Source organism: Pollachius pollachius (assembly GCF_949987615.1).
Source record: "Pollachius pollachius genome assembly, chromosome: 9".
NCBI lineage: Eukaryota > Metazoa > Chordata > Actinopteri > Gadiformes > Gadidae > Pollachius > Pollachius pollachius.
This window is the reverse complement of record NC_136942.1, coordinates 23,998,575-24,024,622: the sequence shown is the minus strand read 5'-3', so window position 1 is coordinate 24,024,622 and position 26,048 is coordinate 23,998,575. Positions and strand designations below refer to the sequence as shown.

General features: G+C 44.7%; 1 protein-coding gene across 4 annotated transcripts in view; it reads left to right on the top strand.

Moving 5' to 3' along the window:
- The window catches only part of LOC307081036 (pleckstrin homology domain-containing family A member 7-like), a 134,289-nt gene that overhangs the window by 38,380 nt on the left and 69,861 nt on the right, over positions 1-26,048 (top strand). For all 4 annotated transcript variants that reach the window (XM_079744051.1, XM_079744049.1, XM_079744048.1 and 1 more), the window contains one exon: positions 18,411-18,494. In XM_079744051.1, the coding sequence (XP_079600177.1) occupies positions 18,411-18,494 (84 nt within the window). The remainder of the gene's footprint in view (positions 1-18,410; positions 18,495-26,048) is intronic.

Genomic DNA, 26,048 nt, shown 5'->3' with positions numbered 1-26,048 from the left:
GGCATGGTCCCCGAGTTAGCACTGACCGAGGTTATATACCATCTTGATTTCGCAGTCCAATGTCCCCTCTCGAACCCTACACATATTGGGGGTTCCATTTTCATGTAAATGCTATTAGACAGCGTTTTAAAAGCAGCTTAGAGACAGCAGGTCAAGTGGTGGTCAAGACAACAGAGACGACGCAGCGACACCAACATGAGTAGTTCTAACGGGAGAGACGGTGAAACTCAAGAGCTGCTGAGCATCATGGGAGAGAATGTGATGCAGTCGCATTTAACGAAGATGGTGAAAAATGGTACGATATACGAGAAAGTAGCAAAGGAACTTTCCTTACAAGGCTTTCGTCAGGATAAAAAACATATCATCAGCAAAATAAAGAACATCAGGAGAGAGTTCAATTGAAGTGAGCGACCATAACAACAAGAGCGGCAGAGGAAGGCTGGAGCTCCAAAGATTACCATCAGACCACGTTGTTTTACAGTTCTCACGCCATTGTTTTTTTGAAAATGACATTGGCGTGACCTGGCTAAATAATTTCGACTCAAATGTTGTACTTCACTGTGTACGCCAAACACATCAGGTCACAAGTCCCGCCTGCTCCCGTGAACAAAGGAAGCCGGCTCCTTGACGAAGGGGGATATATATACCCCCTCGGTTTGACACAGGCAAGATAGTGAAATTGTAACATCTACCCCCCCGTCTCTGTCAGGTTACAGCCCCCCTCCTCCCTGTCTCTGTCAGGTTAAACCTCATCACATCAGGGGATCGTCTCTAGGGTGTTGGATTACCAGTACAAGGTACACTGTTTGACCTTCATGTTCCAACGTCCACCTGCACGCATTCTGCAGCAACATGACATGGTGACTCCTTCATGATTCATCCTTCATGAGATTAGCCCGAACCCACTGTCATCACTTCAGATGAACGAATGAACACTCAATAGAACTGAACAAAGAACAGCGTAGGTTCTGCTGCCCATTCCCAACCTGATAATTAGAGATACATGTGCTTAACTCGGCAAGATAATGAATGCAAAGACATTATTGGTCTTTAATTAGCAGTAGAACGGCCTTGCTCAGACTCTTTGAATCATGCGGTGGGGAGCTTGTGACAAAATGCTCTCTGCTCACAATGCCATCGTTGTCTGAGTAATGTTCCTTATTCATGAGCCGAGTGGGGAGATGTGTACCGGGGACCGGGGACCAGGGACCGGGGACCAGGGACCAGGCCCGGAGCTGGGACCAGGCCCGGACCTGGGACCAGGGACCAGGGACCAGGCCCGGACCAGGCCCGGACCAGGGACCAGGCCCGGAGCTGGCACCAGGGACCAGGGACCAGGCCCGGAGCTGGGACCAGGCCCGGACCTGGGACCAGGGACCAGGGACCAGGCCCGGAGCTGGGACCAGGCCCGGACCTGGGACCGGGGACCAGGGACCAGGGACCAGGCCCGGAGCTGGGACCAGGCCCGGACCTGGGACCAGGCCCGGAGCTGGGACCAGGCCCGGACCTGGGACCAGGGACCAGGGACCAGGCCCGGACCAGGCCCGGACCAGGGACCAGGCCCGGAGCTGGGACCAGGGACCAGGCCCGGACCAGGCGCGGACCAGGGACCAGGCCCGGACCAGGGACCAGGCCCGGACCAGGGACCAGGCCCGGACCAGGCCCGGACCAGGGACCAGGCCCGGAGCTGGGACCAGGGACCAGGCCCGGACCAGGCGCGGACCAGGGACCAGGCCCGGACCAGGCCCAGACCAGGGACCAGGCCCGGACCAGGCCCGGAGCTGGGACCAGGGACCAGGCCCGGACCAGGCCCGGACCAGGGACCAGGCCCGGACCAGGCCCGGAGCTGGGACCAGGCCCGGACCTGGGACCAGGGACCAGGGCCGGAGCTGGGACCAGGGACCAGGGACCAGGGACCAGGCCTGGACCAGGCCCGGAGCTGGGACCAGGTCAGGGACCAGGGACCCGGCCTGGAGCTGGGACCAGGTACCCGGCCTGCAGATGGACTCTTGCTGGTTGTGGTGTAAATTTTATAGCCATCACACGCTGAGCAAGCTTCAAATCACTCTACCTACTCGTAACGGAAACAGCTTAAGCATTGCATCAGGCAAAACGCCTCACATCCCTGACTGTCCCAGGATGCTTGGTTTATATGCTATGATACATGGATTATATTATGGATGGTGTTTTCCTACACTAAAGCTTTAGTCGCAGTTATCCAGGGAGAAGAGATTTCATAAACAATGCTGTATAATTCCCTAACATCTTCTTTTGGTGGGTCTGGTGTTTGCTGGGCACAGTCCATAGAGTAAGGACTCACATTGCATTGTGGAGGAACTAGAGAATATCCACGTGGGAAAGCATCTGACTTGGACGTCAACACAACTCAGAGCAGTGTTCACTGCCTGTTTGAGATGGCTGGTTCTGGCAGCCCTTCCAGAGGGGAAGAGAAACCCTCTGTTCAGTATGGGCGCTAGAGAGTAGCGTAGGACTAGACAGAAGAGAACAGCCTGGTTATGCTGCCTCCGCAGAGGTGCCTCAAATTAAGCTGTTAATGCTAATAACCTCAATGTGCTTTAAAGTATTACTCTATTCTGATTACAGTTAAACACTTTTATCCAAAGCAACTTAGTGATTTCAGATTCAGTGTCATTATGGAGCAGGTAGGTTAGGCATCTTGCTCAGGGATGTCTACTAGTACGCTGTGTGGGGATGGGACCCAGTACCTTTAGGCTCCGAGTCCCACCCCATCGCCACGACACAGACCCTTTTATAATACAAAGGAGACGGCGGGCCTTCAGACCCCCTCAACTGGGGATTTCCAGTTCCAGTCACTTGGATGTTGTTTGGCTCCCTGCCCTTCATCATTTCAGTCTTGTTGTTGGGCTCCCTGCTCTTCATCAGTTCAGTCTTGTTGTTTTGCACCCTGCTCTTCATCATTTGAATGCAACATTTGTTATTCCAGTAAAAGAAACATCAGTCACTCAAAGGGTAATCAATTTGTCATTTCAATTCAAGACGTACCCTCATTGTTGATGAAGAGTGTGTACCTTTCATCACCTCAGTATTACTCACTGGTGATGGTGACTGTGTGACTGGTTTAATGAGCTCACTCACAGTAACCTGCTAATGCCACTTTTGACCATGTTTGCTCTGAGGAGCGTGCTTCCTGTATTGAAGCGTGATTCAGGGGTTGTGATGGCTGTGATGAATGTCACAGGGCCCAGTGGGGTTGGGGACAGAATGTTAGTTTGAATTGCTGTGTGGCATTTAAGAAGAAGAGGAAGATTCTTTATTCGTCATTGCAGAAGCACAAGAAGTATTCAACAGAATGTGATGCATTTTACAGACAGGGCGTGGGGACCAGCTCCAGGGTCTACTGCAGGCTCAGGGTCTAATCCTATCCCTAACCCTAACCCTAACCCCAGGTCAAGTGCACAGGGATGCTTAACCTCAGATATACATGTGAGGTTAAGATGTTGTAGGAGGAAACTGGAGCCAACCAGCAACAGCAATGGCACTGGCGTCATCCACGCAGACCGTATCGGTTACTATCTGCATGAGTAAGAGCTGGTGTTTGTGGGGATGTGTTTATCAAAGTTTATATTAAAGTTTCACTCCCGTTCATTCAGCAATTGAGTGACTGGAAAGAAGCCTTGCTTGTTTGTTCTCTTTTCTTCTTTCTTGGTTTCTTATTTCCTTTCTCCTTCCTCATCTCTTGACGGATGGTCCTTAGTTTGCGGTGCCAGTGACGATATCCCCTCCTCCGGTGCAGGGGGACTCTATGAAACAACGCCTATCCTAGCGGACCCGTTGTGGCATATTGCAAACCAGTTTCACGGTTGCCATGACAACAAAGTATCCCAAAGCTATCAAAGGAGAGTAAAAAAGAGCAACATTGTCAGTAGCAAAAGTATCTTCTTCATGAGCCGCTCCGGGGATGGTGTCTGTGTCTGTGGCCCCCCCCGTGGGCTCAGGGTAGGGGGCTGGGGGATTGGGACCAACCATCAGGTGGGAGTGGGAAGAGAAAGGATCAAGGAAGCAGAATTAGTATCAAGTAGAAGATCCTGTTGTTGCTGGGCAGAGTGCGACATAGAGAGCTAGTTTGGGTAGCTCTAGTCCCTCTACCCCCCATCCATGCTTTAAGATAAGATAACACTTTATCAATGCTATACCCCACATTCAGTCTGACATGGATGTTAGTCATTGTAAGAGGCTATCTCTGCTTAATATGTGTGATGAGCAATGCATTTTCATCACTGGGTAAAGAGAAAAGCCAACTCATTTGTATTATGGACACAAACCGCTGCAACCAAAACAACATCCCTCCATACATATGTGTGCATTATTCAGTATCAACTCAAGTATCAGTCAAATACAACATACATACATACATACATACATATGTGTGCATTATTCAGTATCAACTCAAGTATCAGTCAAATACAACATACATACATACATATGTGTGTATTAGACAGTAAAGACCAAGTCAAAAACATAATCAAACAATTTGGTGGTTGAAATAACATCCCCAATTTGTTCTCTAATGCTTTCATCCATACAATGAATAATCTTACAATATGCTTATTTATGTCCAGGAAAATCTATAAATCCCATCAAAAGACCACATAGCAGATCAGCTGCTGGTGGTCTTATCTCTGAGAGGTAGGCGACCAGCAGCGGTACACACACACAAACACACACACTCACACAGCAGGTGTCTATTTGTGGCTGGTGCTGGCACCCATTTATCATGAACCCGTGTCACTTGTTGCCGCGCTACGCCTTCTACAAAGCTCTTAGTGCACTGCATAGGTGTCACAATTATCTCCTATAAATAATCCTGGGACAGAGTCTACGTTGTTTAGTGGTGATACGGATCAGGCATGACGAGAGGAAGTGGGCTGAGCTTGGGGTCCTGATGGAGGTGGTCCTGATGGAGGTCCTGATGGAGGTCCTGATGGAGGTGGTCCTGATGGAGGTGGTCCTGATGGAGGTCCTGATGGATGGGGTCCTGATGGTGGTCCTGATGGAGGGGGTCCTGATTGAGGTGGTCCTGATGGAGGTGGTCCTGATGGAGGTCCTGATGGAGGTCCTGATGGAGGGGGTCCTGATGCAGCCACTGTTTGTTGAAGTAACGTCATCCTGCTTGAGGAAGCGTGCAGAGACTATCGTACATTATGACCACGAACATGGGCCCAAATGTTGGCTGTGGCGCATGAGGCTAGATAGAGACAGAAATAGTCAGCTGGAGATGGAATTCAGGCTTGAATGGGATTAAATATATAAAGGACTACAGTTTGGGGGTTATGTGGATATTATTCACAAACTATCATATAGAGGCCTAATGACCAAAAAAACTAGTTATTTTTTAATCTTAAGGGATTCTGTAGAAACGTCTACTACAGTGAAACAGATAGTCAGCCCTCTGATGTCTATGAATGGTGCATTCTCATGTGATGTTTCCTTGAAGATTTGTGAATTTATCTTATCTTTTAATGCGAGAGAGTAGCTTACCCTAGCCCCTATTTTCATGACAAATTGATGATTTGACTACATACCGATACATTTAATTAAATATGACGATGCATAAACTGCATGTCTGCAAAACAACAACAGTTGGAGCCTGTGGGCTCTTTAGAATTGAGATTTTTATGTTTTTATTTAGTGAAATAAGTTTTACACTGTTCCATTATGTTCTATTTCAATGACAGATAGCCTAAAACGGGTACAGAAATATTCCGGGGGCGTTCTAGTCAAAGCCAGAGGCTGCTCCTCCTCTCTGAGGGGAGACGGTAATGAGTGATTACAGTCCGTTCTTAACCATGCTTCTCTCCGCTCATTGTTTCCTGTGCTCCTCCATATTGCAATACCTCCGTTTCACAGCCCTCCACGGTTCCTGCTAAATAAAGTACTTCATTATCTAAAATAAGATCTTTTAATGGGCAATCAGCCAGGCTGTCTAGTGCTCCAGCTGTAATGGGAGTCAGCCACTGGCAGAGTGGCCCGGGGTTAGGGCAGAGTGATTCTGGACAGCGGTGGAACCATCCCACTTCAATCTACTTGGTTAGAATCATCTGTAGAGTCGTCCTCCACCCCAGAGACACTTGGTCCGAGGATACTGTAGCATTACTCTCAGCAACTGATGTCTCAGAAACACACCTTCACATTGCAGACGCACATGTGCACAAGCGCATGCACACGATGCCCTGATTGGTCAGAGCCGGGAGGATCTCCATTCAAACTGGTCTGCTACGCAGGCGGACACAGTCCACCGGAAGACTAGTCTTACAGACAGATGGACAGGCAGACAGACTAGTCTTACAGACAGATGGACAGACAGACTAGTCCTACAGACAGATGGACAGACTAACAGACTAGTCCTACAGACAGATGGACAGACTGGCAGACTAGTCTTACAGACAGATGGACAGACCAGACTAGTCTTACAGGCAGATGGACAGACAGACAAACAGACTAGTCTTGCAGGCAGATGGACCGACAGACAGACTAGTCCTATAGACAGATGGCCAGACTGGCAGACTAGTCTTACAGACAGATGGACAGACCAGACTAGTCTTACAGACAGATGGACAGACTGGCAGACTAGTCTTACAGGCAGATGGACGGACCAGACTAGTCTTACAGACAGATGGACAGACTGGCAGACTAGTCTTACAGACAGATGGACGGACCAGACTAGTCTTACAGACAGATGGACAGACTGGCAGACTAGTCTTACAGACAGATGGACGGACCAGACTAGTCTTACAGACAGATGGACAGACTGGCAGACTAGTCTTACAGACAGATGGACGGACCAGACTAGTCTTACAGACAGATGGACAGACTGGCAGACTAGTCTTACAGACAGATGGACGGACCAGACTAGTCTTACAGACAGATGGACAGACTAGTCCTACAGACAGACAGACAGACTAGACTTACAGACAGATGGACAGACCAGTCTAGTCTTACAGACAGATGGACAGACTAACAGACTAGACTTACAGACAGACAGACAGACAGACTAGTCCTACAGGCAGATGGACAGACAGACAGACAGACTAGTCTTACAGACAGATGGACAGACTGGCAGACTAGTCGTACAGACAGATGGACAGACCAGACTAGTCTTACAGACAGATGTACAGACCAAGAGACTAGACTTACAGACAGATGGACAGACTAGTCTTACAGACAGATGTACAGACCAAGAGACTAGACTTACAGACAGATGGACAGACTGACAGACTAGTCTTACAGACAGATGTACAGACTAAGAGACTAGACTTACAGACAGATGGACAGACTTGTCTTACAGACAGATGAACAGACCAAGAGACTAGTCTTACAGAAAGATGAACAGACCAAGAGACTAGACTTACAGACAGATATGGAGGACAGTGATACCCTGAGGTGCCACCCCTCACCTGAAGTATCTCCAGGATGTGTGAACCCGTCTGATGGGCTCATCTCCAGCTAGGCGGGGGAAAAGTCAACCCTGGATCATCTTCAGACCTGATCCTGCAGAGATGATCCGGAGTTCCCGTGGAAATGGCCTATCACAGATCCGCAGGGGATTTTGGCTCCGCCTCCCGGTGTTCCTGAGTGGATGGAAAGATGGATTGGTTGTTTTTTGTCCTGTTGGTTGTGTGTGTGTGCATTAAAGATTAACCTTGTTAACATGGTTAACCTTGTTAACGTCTTTGACAATGTTAACAAGGTAAACCCTGTTAACGATGATAACAAGGTATCATCACTAATGGCATCAGTGTCGTTCATCTAGTGGTGATCTCTAATCTTGGGGCTGCGTAGCCTTGCGTTGCTTCCAGACAGTTGTGAGGGAGTCTGATGGCCCTTTTTCTGTTCATCTATTTGATTCCTAGGTTGAGTATAACGTAGCCGATGGGAGTGTGATGGGGGTTCAAAGAGAGTAAATACTCCATGGTGTGGAGTCAATAGAGCCGCTCTGCTACAGAGCTAAAGAACAGGAGCGTCGTCCTGGTAGCCACTGGGGTTCTGGTTTGTGGGCTTTCAGTCTGTCCGTTTGTAATTCATGCACAAAATGCAGATGCACACTTTGTCGCGTGTGCGTGCAGACCTGCATGTGTGTGTGTACTGTAGTTGGTCTGGTTCAGCTCTAGAGCTGTTGTGCATATGTTGACACATGAGCATGGTCAGTAGTCCAACCGTGGTGGGGTGTGTGTGTGTGTGTGTGTGTGTGTGTGTGTGTGTTTGGACGGTGGTCTGTATGTGTGTAATTCAGTGCTGAGTTGAAATGAATTTACTTCACTTTCACCACAAAGTAATTCTGTCTCTCTCAGACAGAAACACGCACACACACACACACACACACACACACACACACACACACACACACACACACACACACACACACACACACACACACACACACTTCTCAATGTCTTTCATCTCTTTTACATATGGATCCCTCTCAGATCCCGTTCCCATACACACCCACTTCAAACATATTTCATCTGCAGAAGTCCTTTAAATAGACGTGACCTTTGAGGAGTAAAACACTCGGCAGTCAGGTTTGAAGCTGTCGGCCTCACATGCGTGTGTTTCCATACCCTCTATGTTGCCATGTGTCATGTGAGATGAAGACCAACCGGCCCCGTGCAAGCGTTGTGGCCCCGGGTTCTCAGCTGGCGTCACTGCAGAGGGGCTGATCCCAGACCCCTTAACAATGTGGCATCCTTGGTTCACAAAGTAAAAGTACAGCTGGGCTCCATTTGTGTTTATTACTATTGTTAGGGGTCGTAATGATGGGGTACTATGAGCAGGATGGCTTGTAGAACCATACAAATGAGTTAAGGACACAAAGGATGGGCCAGAGTAGCCCACACGTGGTGCTATACTCAGCGCTTGAATGTCAACAACTTCAAAAGGCTGGGGGCTGAGACTGTCAACCATGGGGGGCTGAGACTGTCCAACACGGGGGGTGAGACTGTCCAACACGGGGGGTGAGACTGTCCAACACGGGGGGTGAGACTGTCCAACACGGGGGGTGAGACTGTCCAACACGGGGGGTGAGACTGTCCAACACGGGGGGTGAGACTGTCCAACACGGGGGGGCTGAGACTGTCAACCATGGGGGGCTGAGACTGTCCAACACGGGGGGTGAGACTGTCCAACACGGGGGGCTGAGACTGTCAACCATGGGGGGCTGAGACTGTCCAACACGGGGGGTGAGACTGTCCAACACGGGGGCTGAGACTGTCCAACACGGGGGGCTGAGACTGTCCAACACGGGGGGTGAGACTGTCCAACACGGGGGGTGAGACTGTCCAACACGGGGGGCTGAGACTGTCCAACACGGGGGGCTGAGACTGTCCAACACGGGGGGCTGAGAGTGTCCAACACGGGGGGTGAGACTGTCCAACACGGGGGGCTGAGACTGTCCAACACGGGGGGCTGAGAGTGTCCAACACGGGGGGTGAGACTGTCCAACACGGGGGGTGAGACTGTCCAACACGGGGGGCTGAGAGTGTCCAACACGGGGGGCTGAGACCGTCCAACACGGGGGGTGAGAGTGTCCAACACGGGGGGTGAGAGTGTCCAACACAGGGGGTGACCAGTAGAAGCCAGGATGTTGCATGCAGCCTTTGGTGGCCTCCCCCCCCTAGGAGTTTGCGGACTTCGTTGTACCCATGTGTGGGTTGGACTGCCTTTGATATTTGTTTTAGTCTACCTCCTATTGCTAATTATTAAGTAATTTAATATGTGAGATTGGAAACTCTGAACGAAATTGCCCATCTTGGGGTAAATAAAGTTTTTCAAATCTAATCTAATCTAATCCTACCAAGATCAGCCATGGAGAGGAGTACCTTCTGGTCTTCACTGACTGCTCTACGGGCGGTTTGGATCAGTTATAGAGGCTGCTATGGCAGTTCACCTTGTAGGACTTTCAGGACATGGGGCTTTGATGTACCTGCTGTCTGCCATGTTTTTCATTCAAAGGGGGGTGGTCGCAGATGGCCTGTTGTCAGCACTCTAGTGAGCTCTACGTGAACAATTAAAGATTCATCAAATCTTTTACATTTGTTCAATGTATAGGAAACTGTATCGAACACGAATGCTGTTCTTTTCTCGCACGGATAGAAGATTAAAAACAAAAATGACCCGTTAACCCTGTTTGGGAAACACTTTATTAGTCAAGTGGCTGGCATGAGCCTCTTGTCAAAGTAGCACATTGTAGTAAACTAGATTGATGTTGCATTAGCATAGCAATAAATAGGTCTCTGATGAAAACGGGTTTCTGTGGTAAAAGGCAAATTAGGCCATTGTCACCAAATGTAACGGACAGTGAATGAAACAACTTCTCTGGGTTTGAACCTTGTTAACAATTTGGATACTGCAGTCGTGTTTAGACATTTGAATGCAGAAACGCTTTATACTATACCTCGCCAAACAAGTAGACCTCAATATAGAGGTCGCCGCTCCAGATAAGATGCTTTGATCTGGAGCCCCTTGGAGACCTCTTAAGATAATAATTTGGCCAATCGGATGTGGCGCTGGGGGCGAGAGGCCCTGATGCTCAATATAGCTCTAGAGAGGGAGAGCTTTCTCTTTTTGCATTCTGGGTTCAAGGGCTAACAAGAGGAGAAACACCAGGCTGGTGGACAGAGGTCATGAAACCCCACGGTCTTATGATGGGAGCAAGTGGACTGCGTATGTGAGCTTCAGGTCACGCCTGATTTATGTTTGCTTTGCTATGCCTGCACCTGTGGGTAATTTGTGTGTGTGTGTGTGTTTGTGCACGGCGCTGTGTGCTCCACTGTCCTGTTTGGGACCTAGCCATGGGCTGTCACAGAGGAACACGTATAACTAGAAAATGGATTTCCTTCAGAAAGTGCGGTGAGTGCTGTAGTACAAAGTGAGGTTGCCAAATAGATTAAGACATAAAGAAACGTTAAATGGCTTAAATCAAGTGAAGGGATTTGGACAAGCATGCACATCATTTAAGAAAATGTAAATGGTTGGAAAGAAAAAGTGACAGCTGAATGAAAAGCGCAAAGCATTGCTAAAAATGCAGAAATGTAAAATTAATTGAACTGATGAATCTGAAAGGTCAAATGTATTGCCCTGCACTGCTGGTGTGTTTGTGTGTGTTTGTGTGTGTGTGTGTGTGTGTGTGTGTGTGTGTGTGTGTGTGTGTGTGTGTGTGTGTGTGTGTGTGTGTGAGAGAATAGCGAGCCAGTCCGTGATTAAAAGTAGCCCAAAAGAGCGGGAAAAACCGCCCAATCTGGCAGTACTGCCTGAACGTCCTCCAAAAGTAGCCACATCCGGCGGGAAAAAACGCTCCATCTGGCAACACTGCTGAACGTCCTCACGCTCCAGCGTCAACGTAAATCAATGAGACCAACTGAAAACGAAGCCGGTATGAAACTACAACTGTGATTCTGAAGAAAGTATTACCACCATTATCTTTGGAGAACTATAAAGCATCCTCCATTTTTTCATTATTAGGAGAGTGCTGCATGCAGCGCTCAACTATTGTTCTTCCTAAGTTTCTTTCTTTCTTTCTTTCTTTCTTATTCTCTACAAATGTTGGGACCCATTTCCTTCCACAATTGTTCACCTATGAGACTCATTTGCGATTTTAAAATGTTCAGATTAGCTTGGAATCGCACGCTTCCATTCCACTTTTTAAGATATTCTACTTTTAACACTTCAACTACCTTTAGATTTGGTTACTTGGTGCATCCAAACAGAATTTCAATATCGTTTATACTTTTTTCAGAATCGCAGTTTAAGATCAATTTCTTCCCCCGTCGTATATTTTCAGTTGGTCTCATTGACTTACGTTGAAGCTTGGGCGTGAGGACATTCTAGAGGACGCTCTAGCCCATGTCGGCTATTACAAAAGCTAACCATTTCGGACTTCACGGAGCCTAAACAACGTCAATAAGTTATTTCTTGTCACACTGGCGCTAAAATGATTAATCGATTGGAAATATGATTGTTATATTTAGAACGTTTGTCTTGCTACATATGCGGTTTACTCCAGGTAGAAGCTAAATGCTAAGAACAATGCTTAAACTATCTTTTTCACGTAATGCTCAGTGTTGCCAGATTGGGCCATTGGGCTACTTTTAAATTAGGCGGAAAAATTTGCATTGGGCAAAATTGGGGCTGGTTTTGGAAAAAACTGCTGGATTATTCTAATTATTTTTAGACATCAATCAATACCAATAGATGTGAGGTTGACGTTTTAATTACCCAATAATATTAGTATTGAGGGTTGGGAGATGGGCCACTGTCAAATTGTATAATTTGGGGCGAGGGAGGGCAAGCAGATTTGTCACTCAAACCTCCGCGCCAGTTGTACGGAGATTTGATTCATGATGTATTAGTCGAGCTGGCGTTGACCGTACATAGTTCCGTTTTATGTTCTTTAAGGTCTTGTACGCTTAGTTGTTTTTTTTTAGCTCTTGTACCAAACATTCATTTTCTGTGGCTGTGTCCCTGTACGCGGAGCGTGCACGTGTGTGCGTGCGTGTGTGTGTGTGTGTGTGTGTTTGTGTAGCGTAAGAGATATTTGGTCAATTAGGTCGCAATCAAACGTTTATTGTGCTCACCATTTGTCTTTTAAATGCCTATTTTGTGTGTTGCGTGTTAAGATCATCTCACTGAAGGCCCATTTTCTGCTGCTGTCAGTGGATTCTTTGCACAGACCTTGTGAGGCTTGTGTGTTAAGGAGAGAGCTGAGAGGTTCCTTGTATACCACATAAGATTAATAGTTAATGATCAGGTTTAGGTGTGTATTCGTAGTAGTAGTTGCCATTGCAGAAGTATATGATTAATAGGTTTTCTGGCAATATACTTTTTGGGCGGGTTTTTGGTTGATTGGGTGGTTTTTACTCTGTAGTTGGGCTGGAAATTGACAATCTGATCTGACAACACATGCTATCTACACAAACGATATGCCATATGAAAGCCGAGACTCAAAAGAGTCCAACGGTATGGAAGTAAATTTTTGCCATCGGATTTTGAAAATAAAAAGCCATTGAATTCTAAGCACTGAATATTTATGCATTGAAACAACGTATCTGGATGTTTTGCCTCTGAGTATAACTCTTTAAATTGTTCAACAAGTCATTTTCACCTTTATTTTTCAATGTTAAAAAATTCAAAATCAAATATTCAACATTATTGTATAACGTTATTGTATTCATCTTAAATATTTTCAACATTCCCAAATTCAACATGCCAAAGTCACCTGCAAATTTCAATGTATAAAATTCAGTGTTAACATCCAGGAACCCAAGGAAGAGTAATCCATTCTAGATGCTAGATCGCGGTCAAGCAAGGAGAGCGGAAATAAGAGCGTCACTCGCTGGTTCTTTCTTTCTTGATACAAACGTTAGTTCTAAACAGCATTTTACACAGTAGCCTATAAAAGGAAATGCTCAAAGGTAAATCAACGTCATTAAACACTGACTGTAACTTTTTATGGGGAGAGAAGCAACGGTGGTGGACCTTACTAAACGCCCTATCCATTGTATCGGTCTGTAAAATGCTAATCAAATCAAATAAAATGTATTTATTAAGCGTCGTTGAAAATATTTAAGTTGAATTTTTTAAGTTAAAACAATTTTTTTTAGTTAAATTCAGAGGCAAAAAATCCAGATACGTTAGTTCAATGCATAAATATTCAGTGTTTAGAATTCAATGGCTTTTTATTTTCAAAACCCGATGGCACAGATTTACTTCCAAACAACGGTATAAACCTCATCATTTTTGTGAACTTATTTCGATGAACTAGTTGTGAAGGAATAAGGTCAATAAAATAACTTTCAAGTTAGCACCCACACAAGTTAACATATTTTCAACCTCACTTTGCACTACAGCACTACAGCACATTTTCTGCTGGAAATGCATTTTCTATTTATGGTTTATTGTTTCAAGAAAACCCCAACCCCAAGAGTACGCAACTGCTAGGCACTAGTTGACCCCCTGGTTACCCCCTGATTACCGCCTGGTTGCCATAGGGGCATATCATGCAGCTGCCAGGGTCTTATGTGGAGTGTTATCTGGTGTACCGTTCATATATATTCCTTGACAGCCCTTGGCAAACCAGCAGTACCAGTCTAAACTGATACCATTCTAAACTGGTAGATGGAATGTTAGCTCAAGGTCTAAGGTTCTGCTCCCTGGCCAGCTGCAGCAGAGCCACACACACACAAGCATTCAACCTCATCCTATTCACTCCCACTATATTCTGATTTAGAGACAGATATCTACATAAAAACATACAGATAGCCATGAGTCAAGTTTCGCACTCACTTGACTCATTTCGCACTCACTTGAGTCAAGGTATGCACTCACCGACCGTACAACATAAAACATACATCAAATCCTTCTTAACATGAGTATAAACAAATATACTTCTAATTTATTTTAACTGCTGACTACCGTAACTTTCAAATGTTTTAAACCTTTGCACCATCAACTCTTTGTCATGGTACCCATATCCTCTAGCCCAATAGTATCTTACTCGCTACTCGCTTCTGTTCATGTAACCGCCACTATGTCTATTATAGGCTGAATCTTTGAGTTGAGCGCTGCGTTCAGCACTCCCCTAATAAGGTGAGTTAATTGTTTAAACAAAGTTTAACGGTTTAACGGTAAGAATTGATCAAGTTGCGAAGTCTTGAGTCGTCTGAAGTGTCAGAGAATGGGTAGATGGCTCAACTATTGTTTTTCTTAGGCTTTATTCCTAAATTAGACACACACACACACACACACACACACACACACACACACACACACACACACACACACACACACACACACACACACACACACACTTGGCTGTAACACTGCCATGATTCCACAATTTTTTGACTTTAACAGAACAGCCCAGCTATTCTATACTTTATCTCAAATGTATTAAAACTTTATCACTTTAGCTATTTCTTTAACTCTTCACTTTATAGTTTACAACCATTTTAATTTTTTTAAATGGTCCCTATATACATTGTTTACTCCATTAAGACTTTTGTACTCTGTTGAAATATCTACACTTCATTTAAGCCATCCAAATTTTCTTTGCATTTTAAACTATGTGGCTTTACTAAAACACATTTTCAACCTCACTTTGCACTACAGCACTCTTTTTTTTTCACTCATTTTCTGCAGGAAATGCATTTTCTAGTTTGATATTGCTCTTTTCTCACACCCAACGATGCCTTCATACCAAAATGTTACCATTTATAACATAATATCCAAACTAAACTATTTCTACCCTTATCTCTAAACAATCCAAATAACTACACCTGACCATCTCTTTATGAAAACGTAATCGCAACCATATTGAACATAATGCACGATTTACACAATGTGAACATTCGGGTCTGAACCATGAGACCTGCTCTACCTCCTCAGGACAGTTCAGGGTCTGAACCATGAGACCTGCTCTACCTCCTCAGGACAGTTCAGGGTCTGAACCATGAGACCTGCTCTACCTCCTCAGGACAGTTCAGGGTCTGAACCATGAGACCTGCTCTACCTCCTCAGGACAGTTCAGGGTCTGAACCATGAGACCTGCTCTACCTCCTCAGGACAGTTCAGGGTCTGAACCATGAGACCTGCTCTACCTCCTCAGGACAGTTCAGGGTCTGAACCATGAGACCTGCTCTACCTCCTCAGGACAGTTCAGGGTCTGAACCATGAGACCTGCTCTACCTCCTCAGGACAGTTCAGGGTCTGAACCATGAGACCTGCTCTACCTCCTCAGGACAGTTCAGGGTCTGAACCATGAGACCTGCTCTACCTCCTCAGGACAGTTCAGGGTCTGAACCATGAGACCTGCTCTACCTCCTCAGGACAGTTCAGGGTCTGAACCATGAGACCTGCTCTACCTCCTCAGGACAGTTCAGGGTCTGAACCATGAGACCTGCTCTACCTCCTCAGGACAGTTCAGGGTCTGAACCATGAGACCTGCTCTACCTCCTCAGGACAGTTCAGGGTCTGAACCATGAGACCTGCTCTACCTCCTCAGGACAGTTCAGGCAGCAGCAAACATTGAACTAATGAACCTGGAACATTCTTTTGGTTCGATCAATACCACACACACTTAGATTTAGACTTAGATTACTAAAATCACTCAGAACCTTTGTTTAGTTACCGTAAAATAATTGAACTTGCATATATTTGATGTGCACCTTTAGCTGCACACCAAACATGAACTCCTCCTTAATTGTTTATATTTCTTATATTATTAAAAAGACAAACAACAATATTTCAAACTTCATCCAAATTTAATACAATGGCTCCAACCGTAATATTTATACTTTAGATTTTAAACTATTAAACTAGCAACGACCTAGAATACAAAAAAAATTAAAAACCCTAGCAGCCAACCACAACACCATAGCATCTACCTACAACAACCAGCAAGTATTAAAACAAAACTAGCATCACAAAAGCACGTACACATACGTTACCATACGTTCGTATACATACACACAATAACTTAAGTCCACACAAGTGACATACATACAGGTATACAGGTACTCTTGGAAACCTACGTACCTAAACATACATTGTATGTTTAACATACATTGTATGTTTAGGTACACATATAAACGTACACACACCAAAACAAACATATACGATGTATGTGAAGGTACACATATAAAAATACACATACGCAGTTTGGCTCCTCCATCATTATCTCTATTTAAACATTACCAAAAACCAGAAAGCGTAGATGCCTTTTTTTTTATTATTTTTTTTTATTATTTACAAGCAGAACAAGCAATTGCACCTTGAGAACAAAAATTGTAGAATAAAGACTTGATTTTGCTATAGAAAACTATAGCTAAAACATAACCATTTGCTTATTGTGATATTGCGGCTATTCCTATGAAGTCTATACATACTAAGTTTCTATGTATTAATGACATATAAAGGTCATACTAGACCTTCTAAATATGACTAATGTATTTGGGGCTTTAGCCCCCCCTCTCCCCCCCCACGCTCGGCAGAGGAATGTTCTGCATGGAGAACACCCTCTGAACCAGGCATGGAGAACACCCTCTGAACTAGGGAACACACTCTGAACCAGGCATGGAGAACACCCTCTGAACTAGAGAACACACTCTGAACCAGGCATGGAGAACACCCTCTGAACTAGGGAACACACTCTGAACCAGGCATGGAGAACACCCTCTGAACTAGAGAACACACTCTGAACCAGGCATGGAGAACACCCTCTGAACTAGGGAACACACTCTGACCAGGCATGGAGAACACCCTCTGAACTAGGGAACACACTCTGAACCAGGCATGGAGAACACCCTCTGAACTAGAGAACACACTCTGAACCAGGCATGGAGAACACCCTCTGAACTAGGGAACACACTCTGAACCAGGCATGGAGAACACCCTCTGAACTAGGGAACACACTCTGAATCAGGCATGGAGAACACCCTCTGAACTAGGGAACACACTCTGAACCAGGCATGGAGAACACCCTCTGAACTAGGGAACACACTCTGAACCAGAGAACACACTCTGAACCAGAGAACACTCTGAACCAGAGAACACACTCTGAACCAGAGAACACTCTGAACCAGAGAACACACTCTGAACCAGAGAACACTCTGAACCAGAGAGAACACTCTGAACCAGAGAACACTCTGAACCAGAGAACACACTCTGAACCAGAGAACACACTCTGAACCAGAGAACACACTCTGAACCAGAGAACACACTCTGAACCAGAGAACACTCTGAACCAGAGAACACACTCTGAACCAGAGAACACTCTGAACCAGAGAACACTCTGAACCAGAGAACACACTCTGAACCAGAGAACACCCTCTGAACCAGAGAACACACTCTGAACCAGAGAACACACTGAACCAAAGAACACACTCTGAACCAGAGAACACTCTGAACCAGAGAACACACTCTGAACCAGAGAACACACTCTGAACCAGAGAACACTCTGAACCAGAGAACACTCTGAACCAGAGAACACACTCTGAACCAGAGAACACCCTCTGAACCAGAGAACACACTCTGAACCAGAGAACACTCTGAACCAGAGATTGACGTGAGCGTTCCCAGCCTGACAGCAGGCCCAGCCCTTAGTGCTGAGGGGACAGTTTGAGGGGCTTTGGCCAGGGGGTGTGTGTAGAGTGATGGGGGGGGGGGGGGGGGGGGTGGAATGAGCGCATGGTACAGCAGACACATTCAACACACACCTGGGAAAGGCCTGGGCGTGACTGGACAGAGGCTGTTGCCTGTGTTATCTGCTCCTCTTCTGCTGTGGCTCGTGTCGGCTGTCAGAAGAGGAGGAAAGCTCCTGGCTTACTGAATGTAGCGCTTGAACTGATCTGGGATCTCCTCTCTGCTTCTTTCTCCAGCCATAACCAGCGGATAACCACGTTCCGACATCCAGTGACGGGAAGAGTGGCAACAGATAACCTGGACTTCATCCTCCAGCAACAGTGAGTGGCTCTGCTTTCCTCTTCTCTTGATTCCCTTGCTCATGTTGAAGGCTCATCAGGAATCTTAGTTAATTAAAGTGTAAAATCTAAATGATAGTCAAAGGATCTTACATTTTTTCCTTTTTTCGTACTAAAGCATCCAATCTCAGACTCCCCTTGTGTTGTTGAGTCTTGGTTCTGTCAAGTCTCATGTGGGAATCAGAACATAGGGTGGTGATGGATATTAAAAGTGCTAACAGAGTGTCCCCTACTTTATTTGTGTTAAACACACATTTGTGAGGTGTACAAACATTCTCTCTCTCTCTACCGCTCTCTCTTCCTCTATCTCTCTCTACCTCTCTCTACCTCTACCTCACTCTACCTCTATCTCTCTCTCTCTCTACCCCTCTCTCTCTACCCCTTTCTCTCCCTCTCTATCTCTCTCTACCCCTCTCTCTCTCTCTCTCTCTCTCTCTCTCTCTCTCTCTCTCTCTCTCTCTCTCTCTCTCTCTCTCTCTCTCTCTCTCTCTCTCTCTCTCTCTCTCTCTCTCTCTCTCTCTCTCTCTCTCTCTACCTCTAACTTTTCTTCAGCTATTTGCCTTTCTTTTCCCTGTCTTTGTTTCCATTGGTAGCAGCAGCGTTTATCTCTTACTGTTTTCCCTAAAAGCTTCCATAATGAGTTGATGGGGTAGTTGTGTGTTATTCCTGTCTGGAGGTATGCTGGTGGAGGTGTTGTTGCGTTTTAAAATGACGTTGACACACACACGCTCTTTAAAAGACCTTGACAGAGGGTTTTGTTTGAGGCGCTCTGAGTGCCTGTGCGTCACAATTCTACCTAAAAAAAACTATTTTTCAACTATACCCCAACACAGTCCAGTGTATTTAAGTGCCAGAAACAAAATGTGTTTGTGTGTGTGTGTGTGAGATCAATCTTTTCAATTCTGGACTCACAAAATCGTCTAGGATGGGATTCAGCCATTCTGACACCAGGGTAGCCTGATTGTTAACTTATTAGGTTAGTGCTGCATGCAGCTCTCAACTATTGTCTTCCCCTTATTCTACTGTATTATTCTATGGAGGTAAATCTGTGCCATCAGATTTTGAAAAAAAAGCCATTGAATTCAAAGCACTGAATATTAATGCATTGTAATAACGTATCTTGATGTTTTGCCTCTGAATTTAACTCTTCACATTTTCAACAAATAATTTTCACCTTTATTTTTCAATGTTAAAAAATTCACAATCAAATATTCAACGTTAAAATATTCAACTTAAATATTTTCAAAGTCCCCAAATTCCACATGCCAAAGTCAGCTGCAAAATTCAGTGTATGAAATGCAGCGTTAACATCGGTGAACCCAAGGAAGAGCAATCAATCCTAGATGCTAGATCGCGGTCAAGCAAGGAGAACAAGCGGGTGTTTACACAGAATTCTGCGACGCACCAAAAAGTGTGACCCCAGGGGGCGCTGTTGCAGGTTTTCTGCTAAATGCACGACTTTGAAGCGTAGACAGGCATGAAGTCTTTAACGTGCGGAACCATGCACAAGCTTAAAACGTAACATTTGTATCATCATCGATCACTCAGATTGGGTGTATTCGTTTTGTGAGTGGCTGGAGGGAAACGGATGATATGCCTCTGGTGGCATAACGAGAGTGCGACAAGCGCGCAGAGCCAACAGTATTGCGCACCGAGTGGTATGAAACAGATATGAGGATGATCAATTAAAAGCAGGTTGCTGTCGGGCACTTCTTCCCGAGGCACGCCGCGTTTCCCCTGGAACTACAGGCTGCTGCCGCTTCAGTTACCAGTCAGTGCGCCTACTGTCGGCTCTGCTCTGGTTCCACAGCGGGCAGCGGGCTTCAGATCATCCCAGCATCACACCAAACGTAGGCAAAGGGACCTCGGATCGCCCCAAATTGGTGCCCTAATAAATTGGGCTCCTTAATCCACTACAATTACACCTTACGCTGCATGCAAATCCAGCCAAGTCAATGGAGTAGCACACACACTTCACATAGAGGCATTAGTTCATCGTTTATTTCATACTGCAGTGAAAAAAATCAAACAGTGTGCATTATGACAAAAACATAAATAAAAATAAGATCCCCCCCCCTCACCTTGATATTAAATGTGCTTAATAAATGCATTTGATTTGATTAGCATTTTGCAGACCGATACAATGAATAGGGCGTTTAGTTTACATTCAGTGTTTAATGACATTGATTTACCTTTGAGCATTTCCTATTATAGGCTACTGTGCAAAATGCTGTTTAGAATTAACGTTTGCATCAAGAAAGAAAGACCCAGCGAGTGACGCTCTTATTACCGCTCTCCTTGCTTGACCGCGATCTAGCATCTAGCATCGATTGCTCTTCCTTGGGTCCCTGGATGTTAACACTGAATTTCATACAATGAATTTTGCAGCTTACTTTGGCATGTTCAATTTTGGGACGTTGAAAATATTTAAGTTTAATTTTTAAATGCTTAATATTTGATTTTGAATTTTTCAACATTGAAAAGTAAAAGGTGAAAATGATTTATTGAAAATTGAAAGAGTTAATTCAAAGGCAAAAAAAATTAAATTGCTTTTTATTTTTGAAATCTGATTTACTTCCATATTAATCTCTACAGACTTTGGGACCTATCGCCTTCTTACATTTTTCAGATAGAGACTTCATTCCAATCTTAAAATTTTCAGATTAGCTTGGAATCGCACGCTTCTTTTCAGATTTTTTCAATATTTTATACTTTTTAAGATATTCTCCTTTTAAAATACAATTATTTACAATGGAAGTAAATTCTCTATGGAACCCTTAAAGGGACATGGGGTAAAAAAAACGAAACATGTCTTCGCGGCAAGAAGCCCCTCGGTTCGTAAACCTTGCGCGATGGGCACGAGCACCGATTAAATATTAACGTGAACCTCTGGAGCACATGCGCACTTCTGACCTGCCTCCACGTTATTCGCTTCAGAAGTTCCTAACTTCTACTCACCTGACCTTTTTTGCAGTAGGCTACTTTAAATGTAAATAAGTGCACATGTAAATCTAGATTTTATTTTAATAAAGTAATTATTGTTCAGCATGATGCAGTCTAGTGATTTTGGGTTACGTCTATGAAGTGTCCTTACCAAAGCTGAGACCAAATTTACGCCCTTGGGATAAAGCACCCAGCCTGTCAAGAATGGGTGGCCGCTTTATTCCGCCCATATTCCGACCTATAAGCAGACCCACTGCCGGTCAAAGTGAAGGGTGTTGGGCCCGAGAGAGAGAGCATCGGCCCTGGAGAGAACGTCTCCCCTGTGCTCCTCGGCCTGGGAGCCGACTGCAGGAAAGGTATAACACTAACCATCTCGTAGTCTGAGGCGGAGCGCAATAGAGTATACGTGCTCCAATAGTGCGAGATAAAAATAAAGCACATTAATTTAAATGATTTTAGCTTGTGTTTTATTTATCGCGGGCACACACAAGCTGAGTCATTCAATTTAATGTGCTTTATTTTAGGAGTCAAAAGTGTATAGCACAAAAGATCCATGGAAAATCCCAACAGAAAATGAAAAATCCCATAACAGAAAATCGCAAGGCAGAGAATCGAATGTCAATGTCACTGGCAGAGCAGAAACAGGCAGAGCAAAAAACGGGCAGAGTATCTCACCAAACTGGTGAGATACTCTGGTACGATCTGACAAAGGCTAACATCTTAACCAATGTTGCTTTACTAAAACATATTTTCAACCTCCTTTTGCACTACAGCACTCACCACATTTTCTGCAGGAAATGCATTTTCTGGTTTAACTAGCTCTTCATGGAGTACCTCTCCCTATATTTTCAATACACACCTACTACCACTCGCTGAATGACAGACAACGTACATGGGCAACAGGTTGGATGATGTTGGTAATGCAGAGAGAGGCTCTAAATCCAGAGGGAAAGATTCAATCAAAATGAGAAATTGGTTCATATAGAACAGTTGACACAAAGGATTTTCTATTTGCTAACGTTTACGTTATGTTAACGTTTAAAGTTGACTATTTAAATGCAATCGTTTGTTTGCTTTATGTTTTGTGGTTTTATTATGATAGTCTTATTGTACATGTACTATATCTGTGGGCTGGCTTCAAACTGCTCTGATGCATCACTTGATCTCTGACTCTCAGTTTGGGTTTCTAGCGGTAAATGTTCTCTGAGTCACAGGAACTGGCAGCTGAATTTTACAGAACACCGGTAACCTCGCCTGAGAGCTCTTTACAAAGGCTGTGATTCAGTTTTATTAAGCAAAGTTTGCAAAGCTTTGGCTCAGAATACATTTTAATGAAGACAAAGGAAGCTTAAATATATAATTTCAGCTTCTTTCCGGTGTCTGCTCCTCCAGTTTCTCTTTCATCTTAATCTCCCTCCATCCCCAAGCTGGTCCTTGTTGCTCTTGCTCTCTCTCGCTCGCTCTGTGTGTCTGTGTATGTGTGTGTGGCCGCGTTAGCGAGCAAACCACTCTCTAAACAACTCTCCTGATGCCTCAGTGCCACTCACACACAGATGAACACACACAGTTGACACACTAAGGGCCCTATTTTAACGGTCTGAATCTCAAGTGAGAAGCGCAAAACTGAAGTAGCTTTGTGGGCTGGTCTCTGCCGCTGTTGCTATTATACCGGCGGATAAATGACTCATGCGCCCGAAGCAAATCTAAAATGGGTTGGTCTGAATACCCGTAGGTGTGTTTTGGGCGTAACATGCAATAAACCAATGAGAGTGCCATCTCCCATCCCCTTTAAGAGCCATGAGCGCATTTGATCCTTACAAGTTTATATTTTGACAGCAAGTTTGCAGTCTCGGCTGAGACGGATGCATGACCACATGAATTTCAAACTTCAAATGGCTCAGTTTATGGCCAAATATTATGCCCTTATTCAAACATGGAATAGCGTTTTCTTATACAACTTCAGAAACACTGAGAGTCTCAAATTTCGGCAAAGAGAACTTAACACACATATATGCGGTCCTGTGGCCGCAACTGTTGGTCTACTTAATGATATGTGGCAATACATTAACACAAATCGTTTGGTACCAGTATAGTATACATTATCGTTATCGACTTGTGTTCATAAAGTGCATGTGTCCCCCCGGTAATATACATTGCTATGGACTGTATTATGCGTTACATGTTTAGTCTAGGGTGTGTTTAAACAGATGGCTGCACAAACGCGCACCAAGTATCACCCGCATTCATTCAATCTTTAAACACTCACTCGCGGTAAACTATATTTTCTCACGATCGAATAATATCAATCCTAAAAGTTATTGGTTTGTTCACGATGTCTGTGTCAAGAAAATATGTGTTTGCTGTACGGTGTTTGCAGATGGATTGATTTAAAAGTATAATTTATAACTTCTGTATCTAGCCTGGCTCCGCCCGCCTAAGTACTTCCCCTCAATTTGAATTTCCCTTCAGTACTAGGTCTGGGTCTGTGGTATATTCCTGGGTTTTCTCCGTCCAAATGTTGTGCGTCCAATCAGCGAACAGAGGGAGTGGCTGAGACCAATGACGTTAAAGTCAACTCTCGTTGACGGACATCTTCGCGCACGGTGATTGGTTTGTCTACAGCCCGCGCGCAACGTGATTCCGGGCCAAACGTTTGCGATTGGTTATGGCAGATCCAGAGTGGCACTGGGCAGATCCAATAGTTTTAAACTTCAACAGACACCCGCCTTCAAGTGAGTTAACGTTAGTCAATTGAGTAGGTCCGGACTCTCTGTACAAATGAAATGAAGTACGAGAGTCTGGTAGGACCAGGCTACACTGTATCAGCTGCTCGAGTTTATTATTATTATTATTATTATTATTATTATTATTATTGTTATTGTTATCGTTATTGTTGTTGTTGTTGTTGTTATTGTTATTGTAATTATTATTATTATTATTATTATCATTATTATTATTATTATTATAATTATTATTTTTATTGTTATTATTTTTGTTATCATCATCATCATCATCATCATCATCATCATCATCATCATTATTATTGTTATTATTATTGTTATTATTATCATCATCATCATCATCATCATCATCATTATTATATTTATTATTATTTCAACGCATTTCGTAGCCTAGTACAATGTTCATTCATGCAGCCGCTATGGATTTCTTTTTTTTTTGCAACACCAACTGCGCAATCCGCTAGGGCAGTTAGATCAGGATTTTTTCGGTCAGTGGCGTAATTGCAAAATCGATCTGTAAGATAGCACCATGTACCATTTGTGTCGGAACATGCCTCTGCTATTTGTCGACACGCCTCTCAGGGCGCAAGTGTAGTGGCATGAGTTTGCTGCGGGGGAAAATCAGCTTGCTCCGGGTGCAAACTAGCAAGGATACATGCGTTGGTGTAGAAAGTAAATTGCCCTGAGTGCAAGATAGGGCCCTTCGTCACACACATGAGCTCAGTTTGGGTCTTTGTGTTGGGGACACTCCAGGAGGCATGCCATCAGTACAAACAACACTTTACGGCTGTTTGTGTCGGAAACACAACGGGACTCAGTACATATGCTGCTAATAAGTGGGATGGATTCAGTTTAAACCCTTTCAAAGTGAACAACCAGTAATTTACTTGTAATTATTTAGTGAAGGGATATCAAGGTGTGTATTAAGCATCAGAACATTTCAGCATATTCAGTACATTGATTGTTTTAGACTGTAATACCAGTGTCAAGGTGTTCAAGGGGCAAGGTGGCTGAGTGACTTGGTTGTGTGTTTCTGCACCAGTCACTCCTCTCCCGAGGCCCTGTGGTGCAGACAGGCCTGCTCCGCGGTGCGTGTTGGAGTGGGTGGATGGGAATATTCCTGTGCGTCTGCATGAATATGTGTGTGTGTGGGAGTGAGTGAGTGTTTGCCTGTGGGTATTTTCATGCTTGTCCATATCTTGCTGGAACCATGTGGGCGGAGGTTTGAAGAGCCTGTCCCCACAGCTCCTCCACCAGTCGGATGTGGACCTCGGTCTGCTACGCCCGCTTCCTCCAGGGACCTTTAAGGGATTATCAGTATCTAAGAATAAACCTTAAGAACAGAAGGACAGTGTGGTGGTTAGGCGTCCTTACGCAGACGTCTTTAAGGACGTGTGTCTGAGGCGGGATCATTCCATTTGGAGGGGCGGTGATGTGTCCTACTCTGAGGAGATCAGCTCATTGATGCGTTCGCAATGTATTTATTGTTTACAAAAGGGCCCTGAATCCATCTTTAAGTCATTTACTCTTGCTTAAGCACAGCCTTTATGTTGGCTGGTTTCAGCTGGAATTGGCTGAAATTACAATCTCAGTTGATCACGTTTGTTTGCTAGCTTCAAGAAACAAACAACAAACAAACAAACTCTGTTTGCCAATCTGTTACATCTCTGGGTTTTTCTGGAAATCCCCAAATCCCATGTTATCAACATAACATTTTGTTGGGAGAAGCCAGTATTTGGCATATCATGGTGGTTATATGATTCAGTTCAGTACATTTCTTCCATAAAGCTCCTTTAATACATCCTATTACATATGTCTGCAGCCTTTGCTGTACACCACTTCTAAGTAGCTC